The sequence below is a fragment of the Pelodiscus sinensis genome, chromosome 8, assembly GCF_049634645.1.
Source record: "Pelodiscus sinensis isolate JC-2024 chromosome 8, ASM4963464v1, whole genome shotgun sequence".
Lineage (NCBI taxonomy): Eukaryota > Metazoa > Chordata > Testudines > Trionychidae > Pelodiscus > Pelodiscus sinensis.
This window is the reverse complement of record NC_134718.1, coordinates 21,000,528-21,022,913: the sequence shown is the minus strand read 5'-3', so window position 1 is coordinate 21,022,913 and position 22,386 is coordinate 21,000,528. Positions and strand designations below refer to the sequence as shown.

The 22,386-nt window shown below is 45.9% G+C and overlaps 1 protein-coding gene across 10 annotated transcripts in view; it reads right to left on the bottom strand.

The window, feature by feature from the left end:
- The window catches only part of CCSER2 (coiled-coil serine rich protein 2), a 223,120-nt gene that overhangs the window by 43,852 nt on the left and 156,882 nt on the right, over nucleotides 1-22,386 (bottom strand). For all 10 annotated transcript variants that reach the window (XM_075934845.1, XM_075934839.1, XM_075934840.1 and 7 more), the window contains 2 exons: nucleotides 5,953-6,039; nucleotides 1,783-1,881 (listed from right to left, as the gene is read on the bottom strand). In XM_075934845.1, the coding sequence (XP_075790960.1) occupies nucleotides 1,783-1,881; nucleotides 5,953-6,039 (186 nt within the window). The remainder of the gene's footprint in view (nucleotides 1-1,782; nucleotides 1,882-5,952; nucleotides 6,040-22,386) is intronic.

Sequence of the window (22,386 nt, the reverse complement as noted above, 5' to 3'; positions counted from 1 at the left end):
TTAGGATGCAAGAATCCGTTACAGGCTGGGGACTGAATGGCTATGTAGCAGTTCTGCAGAAAAGGACTTGGGGATTACAGTGGATGAGAAGCTGGATATGAGTCAACAGTGTGCCATTGGAGCCAAGAAGGCTAATGGCATATTAGGTTGCATTAAGAGGAGCATTGCCAATAGATCCACACATGTGATCCACACAAGTGCAGCAAGGGAGGTTTAGGTTGGATACTAGGAAACATTTCCTAACTGTCAGGGTGGTTAAACACTGGAATAAATTGTTTAGGGAGGATGTGGAATCTCCATCACAGGAGAGATTTAAGGACAGGTTGGAGAGACATCTATCAGGAATGATCTAAATGGTGCTTGGTCCTGCTGTGAGGTCAGGGAACTGGACTTGATCTCTCGAGGTCCCTTCCAGTTCTAGTATTCTATTATTTGCATATTTCCCCCCCCCACTGATATTATTAAACTGACACGCATATAAAACAAGTGAGGTGTGTATTGATTACACACAACATTGACTGTGAGAGCTGAGAGTTCCCTCTGCATTCAATCAAAGCACTGCTATGGATCAAACAGCACATCTCACAAATTCTGGGTATGCAAGCACAGTCAGCAAAAATACCCTGTCGTGGGAAACTGCCTTGGTTATGGCAATCTTTTGGCTCACTGAAATGAAGAAGAGCCACTCGTTAGCTTAGGTTGTCCTTCACTGATCCAGACACAATTCAGAGCTCATCCTGACGGCTTTATGTAGGTAGGCAGGCATAAAAAACAATTTTTATATTTCTCTGAACATAACTTATTCCTGTCCACAGTTACTATAATCTTATCACTGTTGACATGGCTGGCCTAATGAACATTTTTTATTTTGATTAAGGTAGGTGACATTTTTTTAAAGTTAATTAAATTTGGAAGTACCTCATTTAATATAAATAGAGTGGGGGAGATTTTGGGGCCCCAGTTTCTCCAAGAGAGATTAAACTCAGCTATTTGTATTTGGTTAATGTGCAGTTAACAGAGTTAAAAGTGAGCTGAGCCTCTGTAGGGATTTTTGTACAATATGGTGACATTTAGCACTTACATAATACTTTAATATAAAAAATGAATTTTTCAATTTTGTAGGGCAGGTAATGAATCCCTTTTTTACAAATAGAAAAATTGAAGAATAAAGGTTAAATGATTTCACTAAGATATAAGAGTAGGAGTTACAGCTAAGATTAAAATACAGAGGTTAATTTATCTCAGTGCTTATCTTAGTTTATTAGACTAGCTTGCTGGACATGTTACTGAGCAGATGGTGACCAGGTATACTTTTGCTCACTGCTCAATGTGTTAGCTCTACTGAAGGCAACAATGTGGGGGAAAGCTGGTGCGGATTCAAAAACAAGCAAGCAATCTTAGCTGAACATGGATTTTCTGCTTCTGAGGTCAAACACAAAAAGCATGACTTACTGGCACACTTGAGTTGCCAGATGGAGAGAACTACACCTACAGGACCTGGTGAATAACCTGATAAAGCCCTGATTCTTCTTTATCACCTCATTTTATTTATTAGTACATACATGCTCGAAGATAAGACCTATATAAGGACAAAGAAGAAAACAACTGGAGACTGAACTCTTAAAAGAATGTCAAGTATGTGCTGCAGAATTAGAAGGATAAAAATGCAATAATCAGTCTTGTAAATCATCAAAAATTACATGTTGATATAAAACAACAATGAATCAGAGAACGAAACATACAACATTATACTGGAGAGAGAGGATAGTAAGTGTTACTCACAGAATTTCTCCTGCAGGAGGTTTGTGTAAATTTGTCAGCATACGTGTACGTCATCCCTTTATGGTTTTGGCCGTCTATGTGGCAGTTACACCTACTGGCCTTAGCCCCCCATCAAAGAAAAGAAAACAATAAATGTATTACATTCTTTAAATGAAACAAAGTGAATGATATTTGGTAATAAAACTCAAGTTTAATGTTCAACCATTGGCTATGTCTAGACTGGCATGATTTTCCGCAAATGCTTTTAACGGAAAAGTTTTTCCGTTAAAAGCACTTGCAGAAAAGAGCGTCTAGATTGGCACGGACACTTTTGCACAAAAGCACTTTTTGCGGAACAGTGTCCTTGCCAATCTAGATGCGGTTTTGTGCAAGAAAGCCCCAATCGCCATTTTCGCCATCGGGGCTTTTGTGTGCAAAACGGTTCCCAGTTGTCTACACTGGCCCTCTTGTGCAAAAGCATTTGCGCAAGAGGGCTTTTTCCCGAGCGGGAGAGTCATTGTATTTGCGCAAGAACACTGATGATCATACATTAGATTGTCAGTGTTCTTGCGCAAATTCAAGTGGCCAGTGTAGACAGCTGGCAAGTTTTTCCGCAAAAGCATTTGCTTTTGCGGAAAAACTTGCCAGTCTAGATGCAGCCACTGTGTGTAATATTGCCACATGGTATATCTCTCCAATTAACTTGCTATAAAATTGTTTCTATCTTCTTTTAAAGGAGAAATTTTCTTCAAAATGACAGGTTCTTAATGCCCTCAAAATTGAGATAAAACTGGTACTAAGCTTAAGGTCAAATACCTTGAAATCCTAAGTTGCTAGAAACAGGTCCTTTTTGCCATCAGAAAGAGCCTATGTAGCCCTGTGATGTTTCATGATATCAAATCTCAAAATTGTAAAATCTATTTATTCAAAAACTAGCCAATTAGCCAGTCATAAGACGGGATTTTCAGGTCTTCTTTCCTAAGTGCTCTCGCTCTGTCTCTCTCTCTCCTCCTCCTGCTTCCCCCTCCTCTCTCTCTCAGCTCTCCTCCATCTCTTGCCCCTCTCTCCATCTCTTTCTCTCTTCTCCCCCTCCTGCCTCTTACTCTCCCTTTCTCTTCTCTTTCTCCTCCTGCCTCTCTCCCCCCTCCTTCTCTCCCTGCCCCCCTTCTCCTTCCCTTCCACCTTGGCGCTTGGCTGAGTGCTGCCTGCTCAGCCGGGCTGCCGCGAGGGAAGGGGGTGGGGCGGTGACATACACAGCCAGGGGGCGGAGCTGTGTACATCATGATCCTCTCTTCCCCTCCCACCCCAGGGGAGCCTAAACAGCCCCTTGCACTGCTGGCTCCCCTGGCGGCCCGGCTGAGGGGGCACAGCACTCAGCTGAGTGCCACAGCGGGAGGGGAACAGGGCAGTGATGTACCCGGCCCCGCCCCCTAGCCGTGTACGTCACCATCCCCCCACTCTCTCCCATGGCGGCCCAGCTGAGGGGAGCCCCACTCAGCACCACGGCGGGAGGAGGAAGGGGGGGCGGTGATGTACATGGCCCCACCCTCTGGCTGTGTACATCACTGCCCTGCCCCCCTTCCTGTCCCACCGGGGCTCAGCTGAGCGGCGCAGCGCCAGTGCCTCTCAGCTGGGCCGCAGCCGGGGAGCAAGCAGCAGCAAGTGGCCGTTTGGGGTCCGGCTGTGGCCAGTGGCTGCACCCCCCCCGCCAGGTCTGCTTCCCGCCCCCCTCCTCCCGTACAGTCCCACAGCTCTGCCAGCTCTGCTTCCGATCCCTCCCAGCTCTGCTTCCCGGCCCCACTTCCTGCCAGCCAGCCCCATGGCCCCTAGGAGACCCCTCACCTCCCCCCCGCCAGCGCTGCTTCCCTCCCCCCTTCCTCCAGGCCCCGCCCATCCTCCCCTACAGCCCCACAGCCCCTGATCCCCTTTCCCCCCACCTCTGCTTCCCACCCTCCTTCTGGCCAGCCCCACCCCCTTTCCCATCCTCCGTGGCGCCCTGCAGGGCCCCAGCGAAGGAGCAAGCGGCGGCAATCGGCCCTTTGGGGTCCGCGCTCCCCATGCGTGGGGATCATGGACCCCAAAGGGCCGCTTGCCACCCTGGGCCCAGCTGAGGGAGCATGGACCCCAAAGGGCTGCTTGCCGCCGCTTGCTCCCCTGCCGGGAGGGGAAGGGGGGCAGGTGCCACGCAGGGAGGGGAAGGGGATGGGGCTGGCCAGAAGGGGAATGGAAAGCAGAGCTGGGGGGGAGACTGGGGGCTGTGGGGCTGGAGGGGAGGATGGGGGGGAAGGGAAGCAGCACTGGCGGGGGAGGTGTCTGGGGGGCTGTGGGGCTGGCCGAACCGCCACAGAGGGAGGGGAAGGGGGGCGGGGCGCTGACATACATGGCCAGGAGGTGGCCGTGTACGTCAGAGTTATAGACTCACAGACAATGGGCTACTATATTTGTTAGGGTTCTATAATGTTAGTAATTTTCCTTCCTCTGAAGCCTGAAATGTTGTACTTACTTTAGCTAAGAGGCTTGAATTTGCATGTAGGAGGGATAAGACCAATACAAAACAATTGCAAAAGGCTTTGATGCACTTTTTTGTCTCCAATATTTCTAAAGAAGTTCCACTGAAATATATGGAGCATACAGACTACATAATAGTAATGCCTAAATTTTATCAGAATTTGCTTGGGAAAACACATGGTTTATAGATATAACAATATGAAATACATGATGGTGTTGTAAACACTCACTCGCTCACTCCTTATTTTACATTTATCTTGATAGGGAATTGTATTTATATGAGAATTAAAATATTAACAATGTTAGTCTCCATAAAACTCTATAAGGTTCTATAAAACATCTCTAAAATCTTTGTTTCCCCATATTTAATTCTGTTCATCTTTTTTCCTAAGGGTGAAGCAGTACCCGGCTAGAGTTTTTTTTAAACACACAGGACAGGGATAAGTAAAAGTCTTTCAATGGTTGACAGTAATAATACACCAAGTAAGTTCAATATCTCCACCCACGATTAAAACTATGAAGCGAGAATATAACACTTTCTGCTGTGCATTTTGTACTGAAGAGGATTTATGTTGAAAACTATGAAGTTTTAAATTAAATAACAATTTGGCATCCAGTGTCAACCTCAACACATCTTTGCTCTGAACTAACACTGTTAGTGAAAATTGATTTTTACTTATAAAAACAAAAGCTGAAAGTGGCGTTTAATGCAAAATTTCCCTCACTATATTTAGTGAAGACAAGTGTTTGACTGAATGAGCATGGATGATGTGAAGAATGGACAAAGGGACACTCACTTTCTACTCATATTACAGAAGTGTCTTCAAAACATGCTCTCAAGTCAAGTTTTCATCCTCTCTTGAAAGTCTTCCCACCCCCTATTAAAGTATAGCTGCACAGGTCAAAAGTGTTAAATCAACCAGGCTCATCAGTAGATCAAATAGCAGATTATTTACCTATTAATTTAAGAAAATAGCATCCAAACACATAGGAAGGTCCCGAACCCCCACAATCAGGACTATATAGAACAAGATAATTTTCTATAACCTGGCAAATTTGTTGCATGGCAAAACCCAAAATTAGGCTAGGACAGCATTTTAAATCATCCCCCCTCTCAACAATAAATTTACTGAACTGGGGAAGTCTTTTTTTATAATCATGAACAAGTCTGTATTTACTGTCTACTTAGGAGCGACTAATTGCTTTGATAGCTTAAAATTAAAAATGTCTTAATAGGCACTTTAGCACATCTATCTAGGAAAAGCAATTTTTTTGTTTTACTGGTACACCCGCTTTAAAGAAGCCTCAGAGAATGGTTACAGTTATATTCACTTTCTGGATGTTCAATTATGCATTAATAAATCCTCTTGTTATTTAGGAAAGTCACTTTTCAATTCCAATATTAGTTGAATATGATTTAACAGTTACTTGAGCAATTATTTATAAAATTATTTAAGCTGTGTGTTATTAATCAGGGTATTCACTCATTACCATCCTGTTTATCCTTCATCTTGCAACAAAACCATAAATAATCAATAACATCTTTGTATTTCTAAAAGTATAAATGTCAAAGTAAAAAAATCTAGCCCTCTTAAAAGTCTTCAGGAGAATTATAATACAAATATATGCTCTGTACACACTCATTAAAATGTCACAATTAGCAAAATATACACTTATACTTACAAGCTGGCTCTCTAATCGTTTGATTGTTTCATCTTTTTTCTTCAGATCTTCTTTAAGCTGCCTGATCTCATTTAGCAGATCTTCAGTCTGACAAATGAATAGAAAAGTAGGCAATGTGATATTTTCTACTGGGGGTGGAATGAGGGTGGGTGGGTGGGTGTCGACAATATTCCTCCGCAGCGAGAAAAGTCGCTCCGCGTCTCAGGGAGATGCGGAGCAAAGCCGCAGAGGACGCGGGTGGCAGGACCGCAGCGCGTCTCGGCAGTCCCGCCGCCCACGTCTCCCTGGTCTGCTGGGGGGGGGACGCAGCTAGTGCGCCCCCCCCCCCCCAGCAGACCAGGTTTTTCTCGCCGCGGAGGACGCGGGCGGCGGGACCACTGAGATGCGCCATGGTCCCGCCGCCCCAGTCCTCCGCGGCAAGAAAAGCCTGGTCTGCTGGGGGGCGCAGCTAGTGCGCCCCCCCCCCCCCCAGCAGACCAGGTTTTCTTGCTGCTGGTCAGTTTCAGCAGCGGCTGAATCAGGATGCCTGGGGTAGAGCAGCTGGGGGGCTGCTGGGTTGGTCCCACAGCGCCGAGGTGCGGCACTACTGGACCAACCCAGCAGCACCCCAGCTGCTCTTCCCCAGGTGTCCCCAAGAGCAGCTGGGGTGCTGCTGGGTTGGTCCCGCTGCGCCAAGGGTCAGCGCTACCAGACCAACCCAGCAGCACTCCAGCTGCTCTGCCCCAAGCGTATCCGATTCAGCCACTGCTGGTCAGTTTCAACAGTGGCTGAATCTGGACACCTGGGACAAAGCAGCTGGGGCGCTGCCGGGTTGGTCCCTGCAGCGCCGCACCTCGGCGCTGCGGGGACCAACCTGGCAGCACCCCAGCTGCTCTACCCCAAGTGTCCCCAAGTCAGCTGCTGCTGAAACTGATCAGCGGCTGATTCCAGGAAGCCTGGGGCAAAGCAGCTCTGCCTCGGGCTTCCTGTAGTCAGCCGCTGGTCAGTTTCAGCAGCGGCTGAATCGGGGACACCTGGGGTACAATATGTACCAGTTCCGACTTACATACAAATTCAACTTAAGAACAACCTACAGTCCCTATCTTGTACGTAACCTGGGGACTGCCTGTACTGTAAGCCTTTTACTCTTTTCTGCCACAAGCAATCTGGTTGTGCACTTAGGGTTCTTACTCAGGAGCATGGTGACAAAAATCGTCCAGTGGCTTATTTCTCTGCCACCTTGGATCCTGTTGCCCAGTGTTTACCCCCTGCCTGCATGCTGTGGCTGCCGCGGCATGCCTAGTTGAAATGTCTGATTCCCTTGTCCTCCGCTCTCCTCTTTCTCTCATGGTCCCTCACTCTGTAGAAACTCTCCTGCTACAACGTAATACAGCTCACCTTTCCTCTGCCAACCTAACTAGGTACGAACTTTTACTGCTTTTGGCTTCGCATATCATCATAAAGCACTGTTCTCAATTGAACACTGTCACTTTCCTTCCTCTGTCTGATGACGGTAAACCCCACGACTGCCTAGCAACTGTCTCTGCTGTCACTGTCCCGCGCCCCAACCTTTCTGATGTCCCTCTCTCTAACTCCGACTCTGTGTTATTCACTGACGGTTCCTGCTTTCGAGACAGCCAAGGTCGTCTCCTTGCAGGAGACTCTGTGGTATCACTCTCTGAAACCCTAGAAGCTGTGCCTTTACCTTCTGTGACCTCAGCACAAGTTGCTGAACTAGTTGCCCTAACCCATGCTTGCTTTCTGGCTGAGGGACGCTTTGCCACCATTTATACTGATTCTCGATATGCTTTTGGGGTTGTACATGACTTTGGCACCCTCTTGCAAGCTCGGGGTTTCCTTACCTCTGCTGGTACCCCTATCAAGAATGGCCCCTACATTGTTGCTCTCCTGTATGCAGTTTTACCCCCATCTGCCTTAGCTATTGTTAAGTGCCCTGGCCACTCCACAGCAGATACTGATGTTGCTAAGGGTAATGCATTTGCTGCTGCTGCTGCTAAACTTGCTGCTGCCATAGATCCTTCCCCAGATGAGTTTCTCGGTTCCCTTTCTGTTTCTGTACCACCGCCGACCCTTTCTGACCTCGCCCTGCTCCAAGACTCTGCCCCAGAAGCAGAAAAAGACTCCTGGGTCACCCAAGGTTGCTCTCTACACCCTGATTCCCTTTGGCGCTCGCCTACTGGTGCCTTTGTGGCCCCCTTTTCACTCTACCCATCTCTGGCTGCCCTACTTCATGGTTTTTCGCATGTTGGAATGGAGGGGATGGTCTCTGCTGTAACTAAGGCAGGATGGTGGGCCCCAAATTTCAGCTCTTTTGCAGCCTGCCACTGTGCCGCCTGTGCCACTTGCCAAAGCTACAATGTTGGCAAACCTGTAAAGGTAGCAAGGGTTCCGGAGCCTGCCCCAAACACCATTCTTGCATTGGCAGCTTGATTTTGTACAAATGCCTAAGTGTCAACAATATGGATTCATTTTGGTTATGGTATGCTTATTTTTGGGTTGGATTGAAGCCTTTCCTTGTCACAAAGCTGATTCGCTGTCTGTTGCCAAATGTTTGTTAAATCATATTATGCCTGCCAAAGGAATTCCTGCCACTCTGTCTATTCAACTTGTTCAGCACCTGGATCGTGTATTACATGTCACACATCTGCTGCACTGTCCTTACCACCCACAGAGCGCAGGTGCAGTTGAAAAACGAAATGGTGTGCTAAAAAAATAAGCTTGCAAAAATTTGTGACTCTACAGGGTTAAGCTGGCCAGTGGCCTTACCGTTGGCCGTTATGGAAATTCGATCCACCCCATCCCGAAGACATAAATTAAGTCCTTTTGAAATTGTTATGGGGCGCCCTATGCGAACAATGGCTACCATTACTCCAGTCACAGACTTGAACTTGACTCACAGTACACTCCTTCAGTATTTCAAGGGACTAATGCAAGCTGTAAGTCACTTCCATTCACAGGTTCAAGCCACCTGGCCGACCGAACCCACCTCTGACGCCTGCCACGCCCTCGAGACAGATGATTGGGTCTACGTACGACACCACCATTGAAAACATGCCTTGGAGTCCTGATGGAAGGGCCCGCATCAGGTGCTGCTCACTACCCAGACAGCTGTTAAGCTATCCGGCACTGCAGTGTGGATACATGCTTCACAGTGTGGATACATGCTTCACCACCCCCACCACCCCCAGCCTCAGAACCACACAGGGTCAATTTTGATTCCAGAAGAAGACGTAGAGGAACAGCCTGCAATACCTTACAACCTATGTTCGCGTAAAGGTTGCCAGAAGCAGATGACGACCAAAAGCAAGGCCCAGGAAGAAGCAGTAGCGAGCCTAGCACCTGCTGCCTGGTGGACATAAAATTGTGACTGCAGTTCCCTCAGTTGAGGTTGTCAGAACCAAAAGGGTCTTGCCTTCAATATGTGCCTTTTGTGGTGCCTGTTCCTCGGCCACTGGTGTCCTAAGGTCTGGGGAATCTACAATGACAATTATTGTATCCCCCAGCAAGTATGGATCGTTCAGACCCTTAATATGTCTAATTGCTGGGTCTGCAGCCGCATCCCAGCCCACTCACAGCTGGTGTTCCTGTTTTGACAATCCCACTTAATTCTCCAGGCCTCACCAGAGGACCTCATCCGTTTAACAAGACATGGAACAGTAATGACACTTGGGAAGCAGTGGGAATAAATGTATCTAAATAGATAAGTGTGGTGGAGGGAAAAGGTCACTGGTGCTGGGTGTGTAATGGGACGGGGCTGAATCTGGGGAGGAGCAGTTGTCTCCAGTATACTGTAACCAATCGTGTATGGGATTATTCAAACAAGATTGGAGAATGGCGGACCGCGTATGGGGATATGAATTTTTTTCTCAACCTGGGATCAAACAGGGAAATCACTCTCATGCTCCTCCTACAGCCACCGTAGTGAGAACAGTACAATCTTTCAATGCCATGCAAATTATACCATTCCCCATAAGGAGAATTACCATGTGCCCTTCGGGGGATATTACTGCTCCTTTGTAGACACCTAAATGGCAAATGGGTGCAACTGACCCTTCCCGGCTTTGATAGGGCATCATTGGGTCTGTGGGACAAAAGCCTATACCACGTTAGCAGTTTAACTGGTCAGATATCTGTTATCCCACCCAACTCTTCCCACAATTCCGAGTGTTAGAGTCCTTCCCATGAGAATGCTTCCGTAATTTTAGGTGAAAAAGTAGGGACTTGTCAAATGCCCAATGGTATGTGAATTACATAAGTCCCTTACCTTGGGAAGAGGCTATTGGTAGTTCCTTTATCCCATCTGGGGGAGTAATATATCATGCAAAAAGGCTCCTGAGGTTACAAGCAGTAGTGAAATCATGGCAAATGAAACCAGAGAAAGTTTAAGGGCCCTGGCCAAAGAAACAGGAGCGATCCAACAGCTGGCCCTCCAAAACCATCAGGCATTGGATATAGTGCAGGCAGCAAAAGGAGGGACCTGTGCTCTCATTGGAAAATAATGTTGTATATATTTACCTGACAACACCAATGATGTAATAGATCGCGCTAGCCACTTGGAACAGATTGCATACCTTCCCCACGAAGAGCCAAGTTCCCTGTGGAAATGGCTAAGTAACTTGTTCAATTTCTCTGGCATAGGAAACTGGTTGTTTCAGGGAGCCCTGACTATCCTATTTGGGATCTTAATGATTTTTGTATGTTTTCAGTTAATCTCCTGTTGTATCCAAAATTGTGCAAGATGTCACACAGCTAGCTATCCATAACCAGAGTGCTAATCTGATGATTTTAAATATCACTGATGAACAGACACACAAAAAACAGTTAATGTGTGGAACCCAGTAATTGTTGGTCATAGGTGTGGCATGACCAAAAGGAGGGATTGTGAAAGTAGAAAGAATTATATTGTAAAAGAAAGATGAATTATGCTGTAATAATTGAATAAATTGAAGGAACACTGTCTCTGAACAGGAAAGAGGAAAATATGTTAATGTTGTTTGTAGGTATGCAGATCAGAGTGCTAGCCACGTGGGCCTGGGATAATAGGAAAAGGAACATTAGGTGTTAGGCAGAAAGCAATTAAGATAACCAGGGAGATATGGACAGGAGATTGCTGTGTGCTTGATGTGGAAATGAAGATACTTGATTAGCCTTATACTAATCATGTGAAGTTTTGCCTTTCTTTTAATCTTGTTAACTTGGTTTTCTTTCAACTGTATAAATCAAGGAGTTGGAAGGAACTGAGAGGTGGAAGGGCCAGCAGGGGTATATATGCACCAGTATACCGGCGCCACTCCAGGGGGCTCCCTGCTGGCCCTATGGATACTGCTAAGGGAAAAAAGCTCCGGAATCCGTGCACACGGCGCGCGTACACCTAATCAGAATGGACATGAGCAAGCACTCGAAGAAGAGCCAAACCACATGATACTGGAGACTGGTTTTCTTTTTTTTTCCTGCCACAAGTGCAGTATGCTGAGCTAACGTTGTGAAATGTGGTATTAGCACATGTGAATCCATTTCACTATGTTTGGCATCTATGTTAAACAAACATTGAGAATATTCAAGGAATCCGTCACTGCTGACCAAAGTTCCCTATAAGCTGTGTGGCTGCACAGTGGTTTTCTGAGCCCTGCTCAGAGATTCAGAGTTCCTGTGAAGGCAGGGAGGGCCATCTACCTGAGCAGCAGCTTCAAAAGGAGCTGCTAAGTGCTTGAAATGGAGGAGCCCAGAAGGGAATAAGTGGCTGGGTGGGGAAGAGAGGAGTCTGGAGAGTCCTTTCTGTGCAAGGAGAGAGAGAGAGAGAGAGAGAGAGAGAAGCAGAAACCCAGCACTCTCCTCAAGCCTCCTGGACTGGGAAGGGGGAGGTAAGGGGCTGACTGCATTGGGTAAGTGGGAAAGAAAAGAAGGGGGTGCTTGCTGGTACTGAGGTGTGGTGGAGTCAAGAGGAAGTTTGTTTGTGCTGTATGTTGGGGTGAGATGGGGCAGGGGTAGATTCTTTTTTTGTGGTGTCTCCCCTGTCCTGACTCCCAGCTAGACTGCTGGTGCCTGCAAGTTTCCCCATCTCCAGCTGAGCTGAGGGGAACAGTTTGCACAGGAGTAGGTAGGGGAAACAGGGTGGGTGGATGCTGGCATCTGTGAAGTGAGGTGGAGGCAGGGGGAAGTTTGTTTAGGGTGTCCCTGACTCACTTGCTGCAGTCCTCTCTGTCTGTCTGGGTTGGGAGGGAGGGTAAAGCAGGGTGCATGGGTGCGTGTGTGTGTGGGGGGGAGCAGGAAGACATTTGCATGATTACATTTCAAACAACGTTTACATAAGTGTTAATGGCTTAAGGTAAAAACAAAAAAAGATTCATTAAACAGAAATTTTTTGGTGTGTTACAGATATCTAAAACTGATCTTAATGATTTTTTTAAAATCACGTGTTGCTAATTAATACATGGTATATTGTCTTGCATTAAGATCAGATTTTTGGCTATGTGGTACAGTTCTGGTTTTTATGAGTCAGAAATTGCAGGTATTCGGTGCAACACTAGTTTTGTAGGATGAAACCTTATTTGCAAGCTCTTTGAAACCTGCTTCTGTCTACAAACCCTGAAGTCATGTGTTAATCTGTTCTGCGGCTTCTACTCTAAGTTGACGACACACACAAGTTGAAAGTTTTGTATCTGTTTTTAGAGAATGGCTCCTAAACATCCCCCAGAAAAAATGTATAAGCCTTAGTGAATGCCTTTTACTCTCCTTTCCAGCATCAGCAAATATTATATTAGTTGTGCTCTCCTTGCAAATGCTATTTCTAGTTGACTCAGATTTGTTTAGCATCTTAAAGCTGAGCTATGTGTGGATAAATGCATTTTGGTGTTTACTAGCTTGAGTTGTTAGAAAGGATGATACATGTAGTTCAAGGGTAGTGTTTCTTTTTATTTGATTTCATATTAAATATTGTAAACACTGCTCCTTTTAACTATCCCTTGTTTTAATATATTTTATTCCACACATTTAGGCTGTTTAAAATAAACACACACACATATAAATAAATAAATAAAATTCTCTCTCTCTCTCTCTCTCTCTCGAATGTACAACACCAATGCAAACAAAAATATTCATTAAAAGAAGTGATCTTTTTACTCATGGTATTAGTGGAATTGGAATAAATTGAGTGTACGATACAGGCGAAGGTGCAAATTCCATGGTACAAGCCATATGGTGCATTGCCTAAAATACAGATACTGTGGAGGTGAGGAACTAGACATGGTACAAGGCAGTCATAGTAAACACATACTTCACCATACTTATTCTTCTGCTATGCACTCAGTAACAGTAAGCATCAAAGAATCCTACTACCTTGTCACCCCAAAGGCCAAGAGCTTGCTCTTGCTCAACTTGTGTCTTTGCAAATACACAGGGCAAGTGACGTAATGTGAGGGCGAAGCTTGACTTTGTCAGAATCTCTCCTGTGTGATGCAAAATGCACAGCAAGAGCCATGACCTGAATATAAGGAAGCTGCCAACTGAATTCCCCAATGGTGGCAGCTTGGGGGGAGGGTACTTCAACTGGGGCTAGAGGCACAGTAGGGGTTTATGGTCTGGGACCTGCAGCACTACTGTCGAGGAGTGTGATCAGACTGGGTGTTTTCCTTGCCCAGCTTTGTGCACCAGAAGAGCAGGTTTGGGCACTCCTGTGGAGGAGCATGACTGGGGCAGTGTGCTTGTCCAGCTCTGCCCTGTCTGGTGCTTACTTGGGAGTGAGGGACCTGGAGAGGAGTGCAGCCGAAGTGCGGGTGCTCATTCCGCTCTGCCCTGCCAAGTTGTTCCTACTCTGCTCCGCTCCCTGGTACTTACCAGAGTGAGGTTGGGATGCTCCTGGTGAGGAGCATGGCCAAGGTGTGGTGCTTGTCCTGGTCTATCCTATCAGCTGCTCCTACTGTGGAGCTTGTCTCACTCTGCCCCACTCTCTGGCGCTTACTGGGATTGGGGCACTCCTGGTGATGAGTGTGGCAAGGGCTTGGGCGTAGACCACAGAGTTTTATAATGTTTTATGTAATTTTCTTAATGGGTAGCATGAAAAGGAATGTTAAACAACTATAAGACTGCCAGCCACCCTTCTCTGGTTAGCAGTGAAGAACAGTCTTCTAGGCCCTTAATCAAGATGCATCAGGCAAACTGCTTGTGTCTATCTGATGTCGAGACAGAAAGAGATCAGCAGGACCCTTGTGAGTGAACATGACCACACTGTTGGTTTTAGTAGTAGTTACAATATAGATTATGTTCTAAAGAAAATATGATGAATGATTAAAAGTCTGTACAAACCAAAGCTCTGTATTCAGGAGTTAGGTTGATACTTTTTATATGGACAATTGTGTCCCTTTTCCCATGTGTGAACTGACTGTATAAGTTCCTGGGGAGAGGGAGTGTTTCAGAGTCTGTTGGAGAAAGAGGGGAGGGGGCTGGAAGACTCAGAGGCATCAAGGTATCACAAATTGAGAAGACATATGGACGGCCTTGGAGTATGAAGGAGCAAGCGCTCTGTTACAAACAAGATAGCCTTGAAATAACACTGGGAAGGAGACACCAACATATTGAGGTCATAGTAAAGACTAACTTTCAGATAAACATATATTAAGCAGAACGGATGGTGATTGAGTAAGAGCTGAGAAAACAAAATGCATAGACCTGAATAGGAGAAAAGTCCTATAAAAGATGGAGCATCTTGCATGAATCTCTGGGTCTCGTCTTGTCAACATCGGCGTATCGGTCTGGACCGAGAGAAGCCCCGCTCTCTCTCCTCGCATTTAACTTTCCTGGCCATTAAGTTAATGTGAGTAACAGACTGGTTACTTTACGCAAGTTTAAGACGTACGTTTGTGTGTGTGTTTGTGTGTGTGTGTGTGTGTGGGGGGGGGGGGTTGTCTTTATAAAGCAGATGCTAACTGTTTTTCCATTGTATTCTCAATAAATGCGGCATATTGCCTTTTCCCCTGAAAAAGATTCCATGTGCTTCTTAGAAGCATAACATGGGCGCCCATCCTGCTCTGCCCTGCCCTGACACATGCTCCTATTGGAGAATGGGACAAGCACCCATGCCCCAGCCATGCTCCTCTCCAGGAGCACCCCAACCCTGCTCACTGGGAAGTGCTGGGGGATGGGGACAGAGCGGGAGAAGCTCCCCATAAGAAGCACTTGGCAGGTTAGAATGGGACAAACACCCATGTCCCAGCTACAGGTCATTTGCCAGGAGCACCCCAACCTTTTTAGTACTTGTATCTGCTCCAATTTCTGCAAAAATGAATGGTGGATATCCACAGATATCCACTGATTTGAAGGGCTCTATTTGTCAGTGAACTAATCAAGCTGATTAGCTAACATTACATTGTGGGGGCAAATTTTTTAGTTAGTAATAACAACATGTACATATGATTTCAATTTAGTAAAGACAGCTACTATATGCTACTTTGGATGAAACACTTGGACTCAAAGATATCTGATTGCAATGCAAACCATATACCTACTCATTGCATTTGGTTTGGTTTTGAAAGCACAAGGCAACACTTTCTTTTCTTAGGAATAATTCAGGATTCAAGACTACTCAGAGGGATTGAGTCATCCATCTGCCATCCAGACCTGCAATCTCAAGAAGTGTGCTGCTTCCCGGGAGTTCACATTCAGGATGTGACCGAGAGTCTTCTGAAAGTGATGAAACCTTCCTGCTTCTCCATGTAGGAACAAACGATATGGCCAAGAATGACCTTGACTGGGTCACAGCAGATTATGTAACACTGGGAAGAAGGATCAAGGAGTTTGAAGCGCTAGTGGTGTTCTCGTCCATCCTTCCAGTTGAAGGAAAAGGTCCGGGTAGGGATCGTCAAATTGAGGAAGTAAATGCATGGTTGTGCAGGTGGTGTCGGAGAGAGGGCTTTGGTTTCTTTGAACATGGGACTCTGTTCCGGGCACAAGGATTGTTAGGAAGAGATGGGATCCACCTAACCAAGAGAGGAAAGAACATCTTTGAGGGCAGGCTTGCAAACCTAGTGAGGGGGGCTTTAAACTAGGTTCGTGGGGGGGACGGTGACCAAAGCCCTGAGGTAAGTGAGGAAGTTGGACATCAGGAAAAGTCACAAGGAGGAACGAGCAACAAAGAAGGAACCCTGATTCAAATAGAGAAGGTAGGGCGATGAACTGGTTATCTAAGCTGTTTATACATCAATGCAAGAAGCCTGGGAAACAAACAGGAAGAATTAGAAGCCAGTAGAAGAACTATGATTTGATTGGAATAATGAAGACGTGGTGGGATGACTCGCATGACTGGAGCACTGTCATGGAAGGGTATAAACTGTTCAGGAAGAACAGGTGGGGGAAAAAGGAGGAGGAGTTGCATTGTATGCAAGAGAGCAGTATGATTGCTCGGAGCACTTAGAGGGAGAAAAGACTGTTGAGAGTCTATGGGCTAAATTGAGAGGAGGAAGCAACAGGGGGGATATTGTGGTTGGTGTCTGTTATAGACCGCCTGATCAGGTGGATGAGATAGACAAAGCTTTCTTTGGACAACTGAGAGAAGCTTCCAGATCACAGGCCCTGCTTCTCATGGGTGACTTTAATCACCCTGACATCTGTTGGGAGACCAATACAGCAGTACACAGACAATCCAGGAAGTTTTTGGTGAATGTTGGGGATAATTCTTGGTACAAGAGCTGAAGGAACCGACCAGGGGCCATGGACAGCTTGACCTGCTGCTCACAAACAGAGAAGAACTAGTAGGGAAACTAGAGGTGGGTGACAACCTGGGAAGTAGTGATTATGAGGTGATAAATGTCAGGATCCTGACCAAAGGAAGAAAGGAGAGTAGCAAAATACACACCCTGGACTTCAGAAAAACAGACTTTGACTCTCTCAGAGAATAGATGGGCAGGATTCCCTGGGAAGGGGAAAGGAGTGCAGGAGAGCTGGCAGTAATTTAAAGAAGCCTTATTAAAGGCACAGGAAGAAACCATCCCAATGAGCAGCAAGAAAAGCAAATATGGTAAACGACCAGATTGGCTTACCGGGGACATCCTTGGTGGAAACTTGGACAGATGACTAGGGAGGAGTATAAATATATTGCTTGAGAATGCAGGGGAGTTATCAGGAAGGTGAAAGCGCAGTTGGAATTGCAGTTAGCAAGGGATGTGAAGGGTAACAAAGGTTTCTACAGGCATGTTAGCAATAAGAGGGTGATCAGAGAGGGTGTGGGGCCCTTTCTGGATGAGGGAGGTAACCTAGTGACAGATGATGTGGGAAAATCTGAAGTACTCAATGCTTTCTTTGCCTCGGACAAGGTCAGGTCCCAGACAAATGCACTAGGCAACACAGTATGGGAAGGAGGTTGACAGACCTTGGTGGGTAAAGAATAAGTTAGGAACTCTTTAGAAAAGCTCAATGTATACAAATCCATGGGCCCGGATTTAATGCATCCGAGGGTACTGAGGAACTTGGCAAATGTCATTGTGGAGACTTTGGCTATTATCTTTGAAAACTTGTGGAGATAGGGAGAGATTCCGGATGATTGGAAAAAGGCAAATGTTGTGCCCATCTTTAAGAAAGGGAAGGACAATCCAGGGAACTACAGACCAGTCAGCCTTACCTCAGTCCCCAGAAACATCATGGAGGGGATCCTCAAGGAATCCATTTTGCAGCACTTGGAGGAGGGGAAAGTGATCAGGATCAATCAACATGGATTCACGAAGGACAAGTCATGCCTGACAAATCTGATTAGCTTCTATGATGAGGTAACTGGCTTTGTGGATATGGGAATGTCAGTGGATGTGATATACCTTGACTTCAGCAAACCTTTTGATACGGTCTCCCACAATATTCTTGCCAGCAAGTTAAGGGAATGAGGATTGGATAAATGGACGGTAAGATGGATAGAAAGATGGCTAGAAGGCCGGGCACAGCAGGTCGTGATCAATGGCTCAATGTCAGGTTGGCGGTTGGTTTCTAGCTGAGTGCCCGAAAGATCGGTTCTTGAGCTGGTTTTGTTCAACATCTTTTTTAATGACCTGGATGAGTGGATGGATTGCTGGGGGAGGGAGGGGGGAAGGTAGATACACTGGACAACAGGGATAGGGGTCCACAGTGATCTGGACAGATTAGAGGACTGGCCCAAAAGAAATCTGATGAGGTTCAACAAGGACAAGTGTAGAGTCCTGCACTTGGGACGGAAGTATCCCAAGCATTGTTACAGACTGGGGACTGAATGGCTAAGTAGCCATTCTGCAGAAAAGGACCTGGGGATTACAGTGGATGAGAAGCTGGATATAAGTCAACAGTGTGCCCTTGTAGCCAAGAAAGCTAATGGTATATTAGGGTGCATTAGGAGGAGCATTGACAGCAGATCCAGAGAAGTGGATTGTTCCCCTTTATTTGGCTCTGGTGAGGCCACATCTGGAATATTGTGTCCAGTTCTGGGCCCCCTAGTATAGAAAGGATGTGGACGCATTGGAGAGGGTCCAGTTGAGGGCAACCAAAATGATTAGGGAGCTGGAGCACATGACCTATAAGGAGAGACTGAGGGATTTGGGTTTGTTTCGTCTGCAGAAGAGAAGAGTGAGAGGGGATTTGATAGCAGTCTTCAACTTTCTGAAGGGAGGTTCCAAAGAGGATGGAGTCAAGCTGTTCACAGTAGTGACAGATGGCAGAAGAAGGTGCAAAGGTCTCAAGTTACAGTGTGGAAGGTCTAGATTGGATATTAGGAAAAACTATTTCCCTAGGAGGGTGGTGAAGCACTGGAATGGGTTACATAGGGAGGTGGTGGAATCTCCATCCCTAGACATTTTTAAGTCTCCGCTTGACAAAGCCTTGGCTGGGTTGATTTAGTTGAGATTGGTCCTGCCTTGGGCAGGGGGCTGGACTTGATGACCTCCTGAGGTCTTTTCCATCTATATGATTCTATGATATCTAAAAGATTGGAGGTGGTACAAGCAAATACCAGCCTGTGGGCTGGTCCCCACTTAGTCCCGAGCAGGTCCCCATGCTGCCATATTTACCTGCACCTCTGCGCTTACAGGATCACAGCTCCCGTTGGCCAGGTATTACCATTGCCAACCAGTGAATGGGAGCTGAGATTGCCTGTACTTATGGAGGTGAAGGTAAATATAGCAGCAGTCTCCCACCAGAGATTAATCCTGGTGAACTACCACCATTTTATTGCTTACCCCTGGCAACAGTATAAAAAGTTTTTCTATAAAGCAAAACCAACACACATAGCAGATCAACCCAAATAGAAAAGAAAAAACAAATCTATTTTGGACCATTCAGATTTGTCAGTATCCCTTTAAACAAAACAAAACAAAACAAAACAAAACAAAACAAAAAAAAAGAGTAAATCCCTTTAACATGCATTGAGCCTTAACCAAGGGGCAGGGCCACTCAGGAATGTCAGGGCTTTAAAAAAGCCTGTTCCAAAGCAAGCAGAGGAGCTAGTGAATAGGAGTAGCCAGCAGGGAAGTTTGCATGGAAACTGATACAGGGATTTTGAAGGAAACTAGATACATTAAGCATTCTTTAAACTTCTTTAAATTAAACTAAAATGAAAACGTCCTGATTTAAAAAAAATAAAAGCTATCAAAAAAGAAATTAGCTCTAGGAGTAAAAAGAGAATACAAGCAGAAGATTAGCACGTACAATTACCTGCCCTATGCGCAGGTGCCATATGTTTGCATTTATGTATGGACTCTGGAGACCAGGGTGGCTGAATTAAAGAAGCTAAAGGAGGCAGAGAGGTACGTAGATGAGAATTTCCAGCACACAGTAGAATGGTCCTACCTCTGGTGAGAAAGCCTCTGTGGTGTTGAGGAAGGTGAAAGGCTCAGGGAAAAACATCTAACTGGAGTAGAGGGAAATGATCCCATGGATGGGACTCTCCTTCTAGATGATGTTGTGGCACCCTCAGTGAGAGAGAATATACATCTCCAGCAGAAGGAACTCTAGTTATTAGGAAAAGACAGGTGTTTGTAATGAGGGATTGAACAATTGGAAACACAGACACTTGAGTTTGTGATGACTGGGAGAACTGAAAGGTGACTTGCCTGTCTGGTGCAAAGTTTGTGGATCTCTCAAGACATGTAGATAAACTTGTGTGTAGTGCTGAGGAAATGTAGGCCATGGTACATGTAGGTACAAATGATGTAGGAAAGGATAAGATCCTGGATGCCAAATTTAGGCTGTCAAGAAACAGATTGAAATCCATGACCTCTATGGTAGTGCCATCTGAAATTCTTTCAGTTCCACACACAGGGCCAGGTAGACACACAGAGCTGCAGGGTCTCAATGTATGATTGAGATGATGGAATAGGAAGAAGGAATTTAGATTTATTAGGAACTGGGGAAACTGTGGGTAAAGCGGGAGCCTATACAGGAAGGATGGCCTCCACCTAAAACAAAATGGAACGGGACTGCTGGCATTTTAAATTAAAAAGGCTGTAAAGCAGGTTTTTAAAAGGGCTGGGGGAAAGCTGACAGATGTGGAGAAGCACATGGATCAGACAGAGACGTCCTGTATGGGGAGGGTCTATTAATAGATATTCTCTATGCCCTAGTAAAGAGGAGAAGATGGAAGATGATAAAATATGGGTAAGATTTGATGAGAAACAAACACGTGAAAAAGTCCTACTCAGTCACATTATGTAATGCAGACAGGTAAATAGTGACAAGTTTTTAAAGTCCTTATACACAAATACTAGAAGTCTAAATAGAAAGATAGGTCAACTGAATGCCTTCTATTAAAGGAGGAAAGTTGCTGGCCCTTAAAACGGTCCACTACAGACAATAAGAGATGCTGCAATTTTCTAAAAGGGCTTCCTCTCTAGATAAAAGGCAAGCGCTCTCCTCACATCCAGCATATGTAGGTGCATCTCCTCTGCGGTGGAATGAGATTTTGGGTAAAAGGAGGGTAAACTTATAGGTTAGTTTATATGGAAAGGCGAATTAACCTTTGGCAGAAAGGCTGTGAATGCAAAATGTCATTCCCTGGTCGGTAAATAAAGGTATAGGGGGAGTCAGCGGAGAGTGCTGCCAATTCACTCACATGTTGTGCAGAAGTGATGGCAAGCAGGAATGCCACTTTCATGGTGAGCTTGTACAGGTCGCATGTCGCTAGAGGCTCAAAGGGGGACAAGTCAGCGTGTCCAGGACTAGACCTACGTCCCAAGGCTCTGGAGGTGGTCTGTGAGGGTTTGCAACACCCTTCAAAAATCTCTTGGTCAGCAGATGTGCAAAAACAGAGCTGCTGTCGATGGGAGAACAGAAGGTGGAAATTGCTACCAAGTGTACCCTAAGTGAGGACATCACCAGATCTTTTGACTTCAGGTAAAGAATATAATCGAGAATCTGCTGGATACATATAGATAGAGGTTCGACGTTTCTTGACTCGCACCACAACTGGAACCGATGCCATATATCAAGATAGGTCTTTTGGGAGGTCTGATGCCTACTATGGATAAAAATGTCTCTCACTGCCCAAGAGCAAGTCATTTCAGCACCTTGGAGCCAGCTAGGAGCCATGTAGTCAGATGCAATCAGTCGATGTGAGGGTAAAGGAGCGACCCATGGTGCTGCGACAGTAAACTGTGTAACTGTGGCAGCCGTCATGGCTGTGAGGCAGACATCCGCATTAACTGGGTTAGTCACGTCTGTCGGGGCCAAAATGGTGCTATCATTAGCACTGTCGCCCCATCCGTATCTATTTTCTCTAGTACGCGTGGAATAAGTGGGATCAGGGGAAAAGCGTACAGTAAGTGGTGTGTTCCCCAATCGATAAGGAAGGCATCCCCCTGAGAAGTTGTGCCCATGCCTGCTCTCGAGGAGCAGAGTGGCAAAAAGGTCTATGACTGGATATCCCCAGTGTTCGAAGAGGCTGCAGACTACTTAGTCTAGCAATTCCCACTTGTGCTGTAGAGCAGGGGTCTCCAAACTTTTCAGCCCGAGGGCCGCATTAACTATCAAACAGCAGTTCGGGGGCCGACTACACACTTGAGGTCCAAATAAAAAACAATCAAAACATGGATGTTGTTTTTAATTATTTATTTAATATTATTTTATTCAGTTATTATTTACTAACACATTGATACACTACACATGAACACCTGTATTAGTGTGAATGGTGAAATTGTTTCCTGGATGCCAAAATAGCAGACATTTCTGGCTTTAGATTTGTTGTCCCTAACATCAACAGTGACCTGAGATTATCATCGGACAAGTTTGTTCTCAAATTGTTCTTCACGTAATTTTTTTTCCGTAGACAAAAAGGTCTCCACGGGCCGGATGAGAGGGCCTCGCGGGCCGCATCCGGCCCGCGGGCCATAGTTTGGAGACCCCTGCTGTAGAGGGAAGGACCTGCTGAGAGCATCGGCAATGGCATTTTTCTTGCCAGGGAGGTATGCAGCAGTGAGTGTGATTCCATGCTGGATA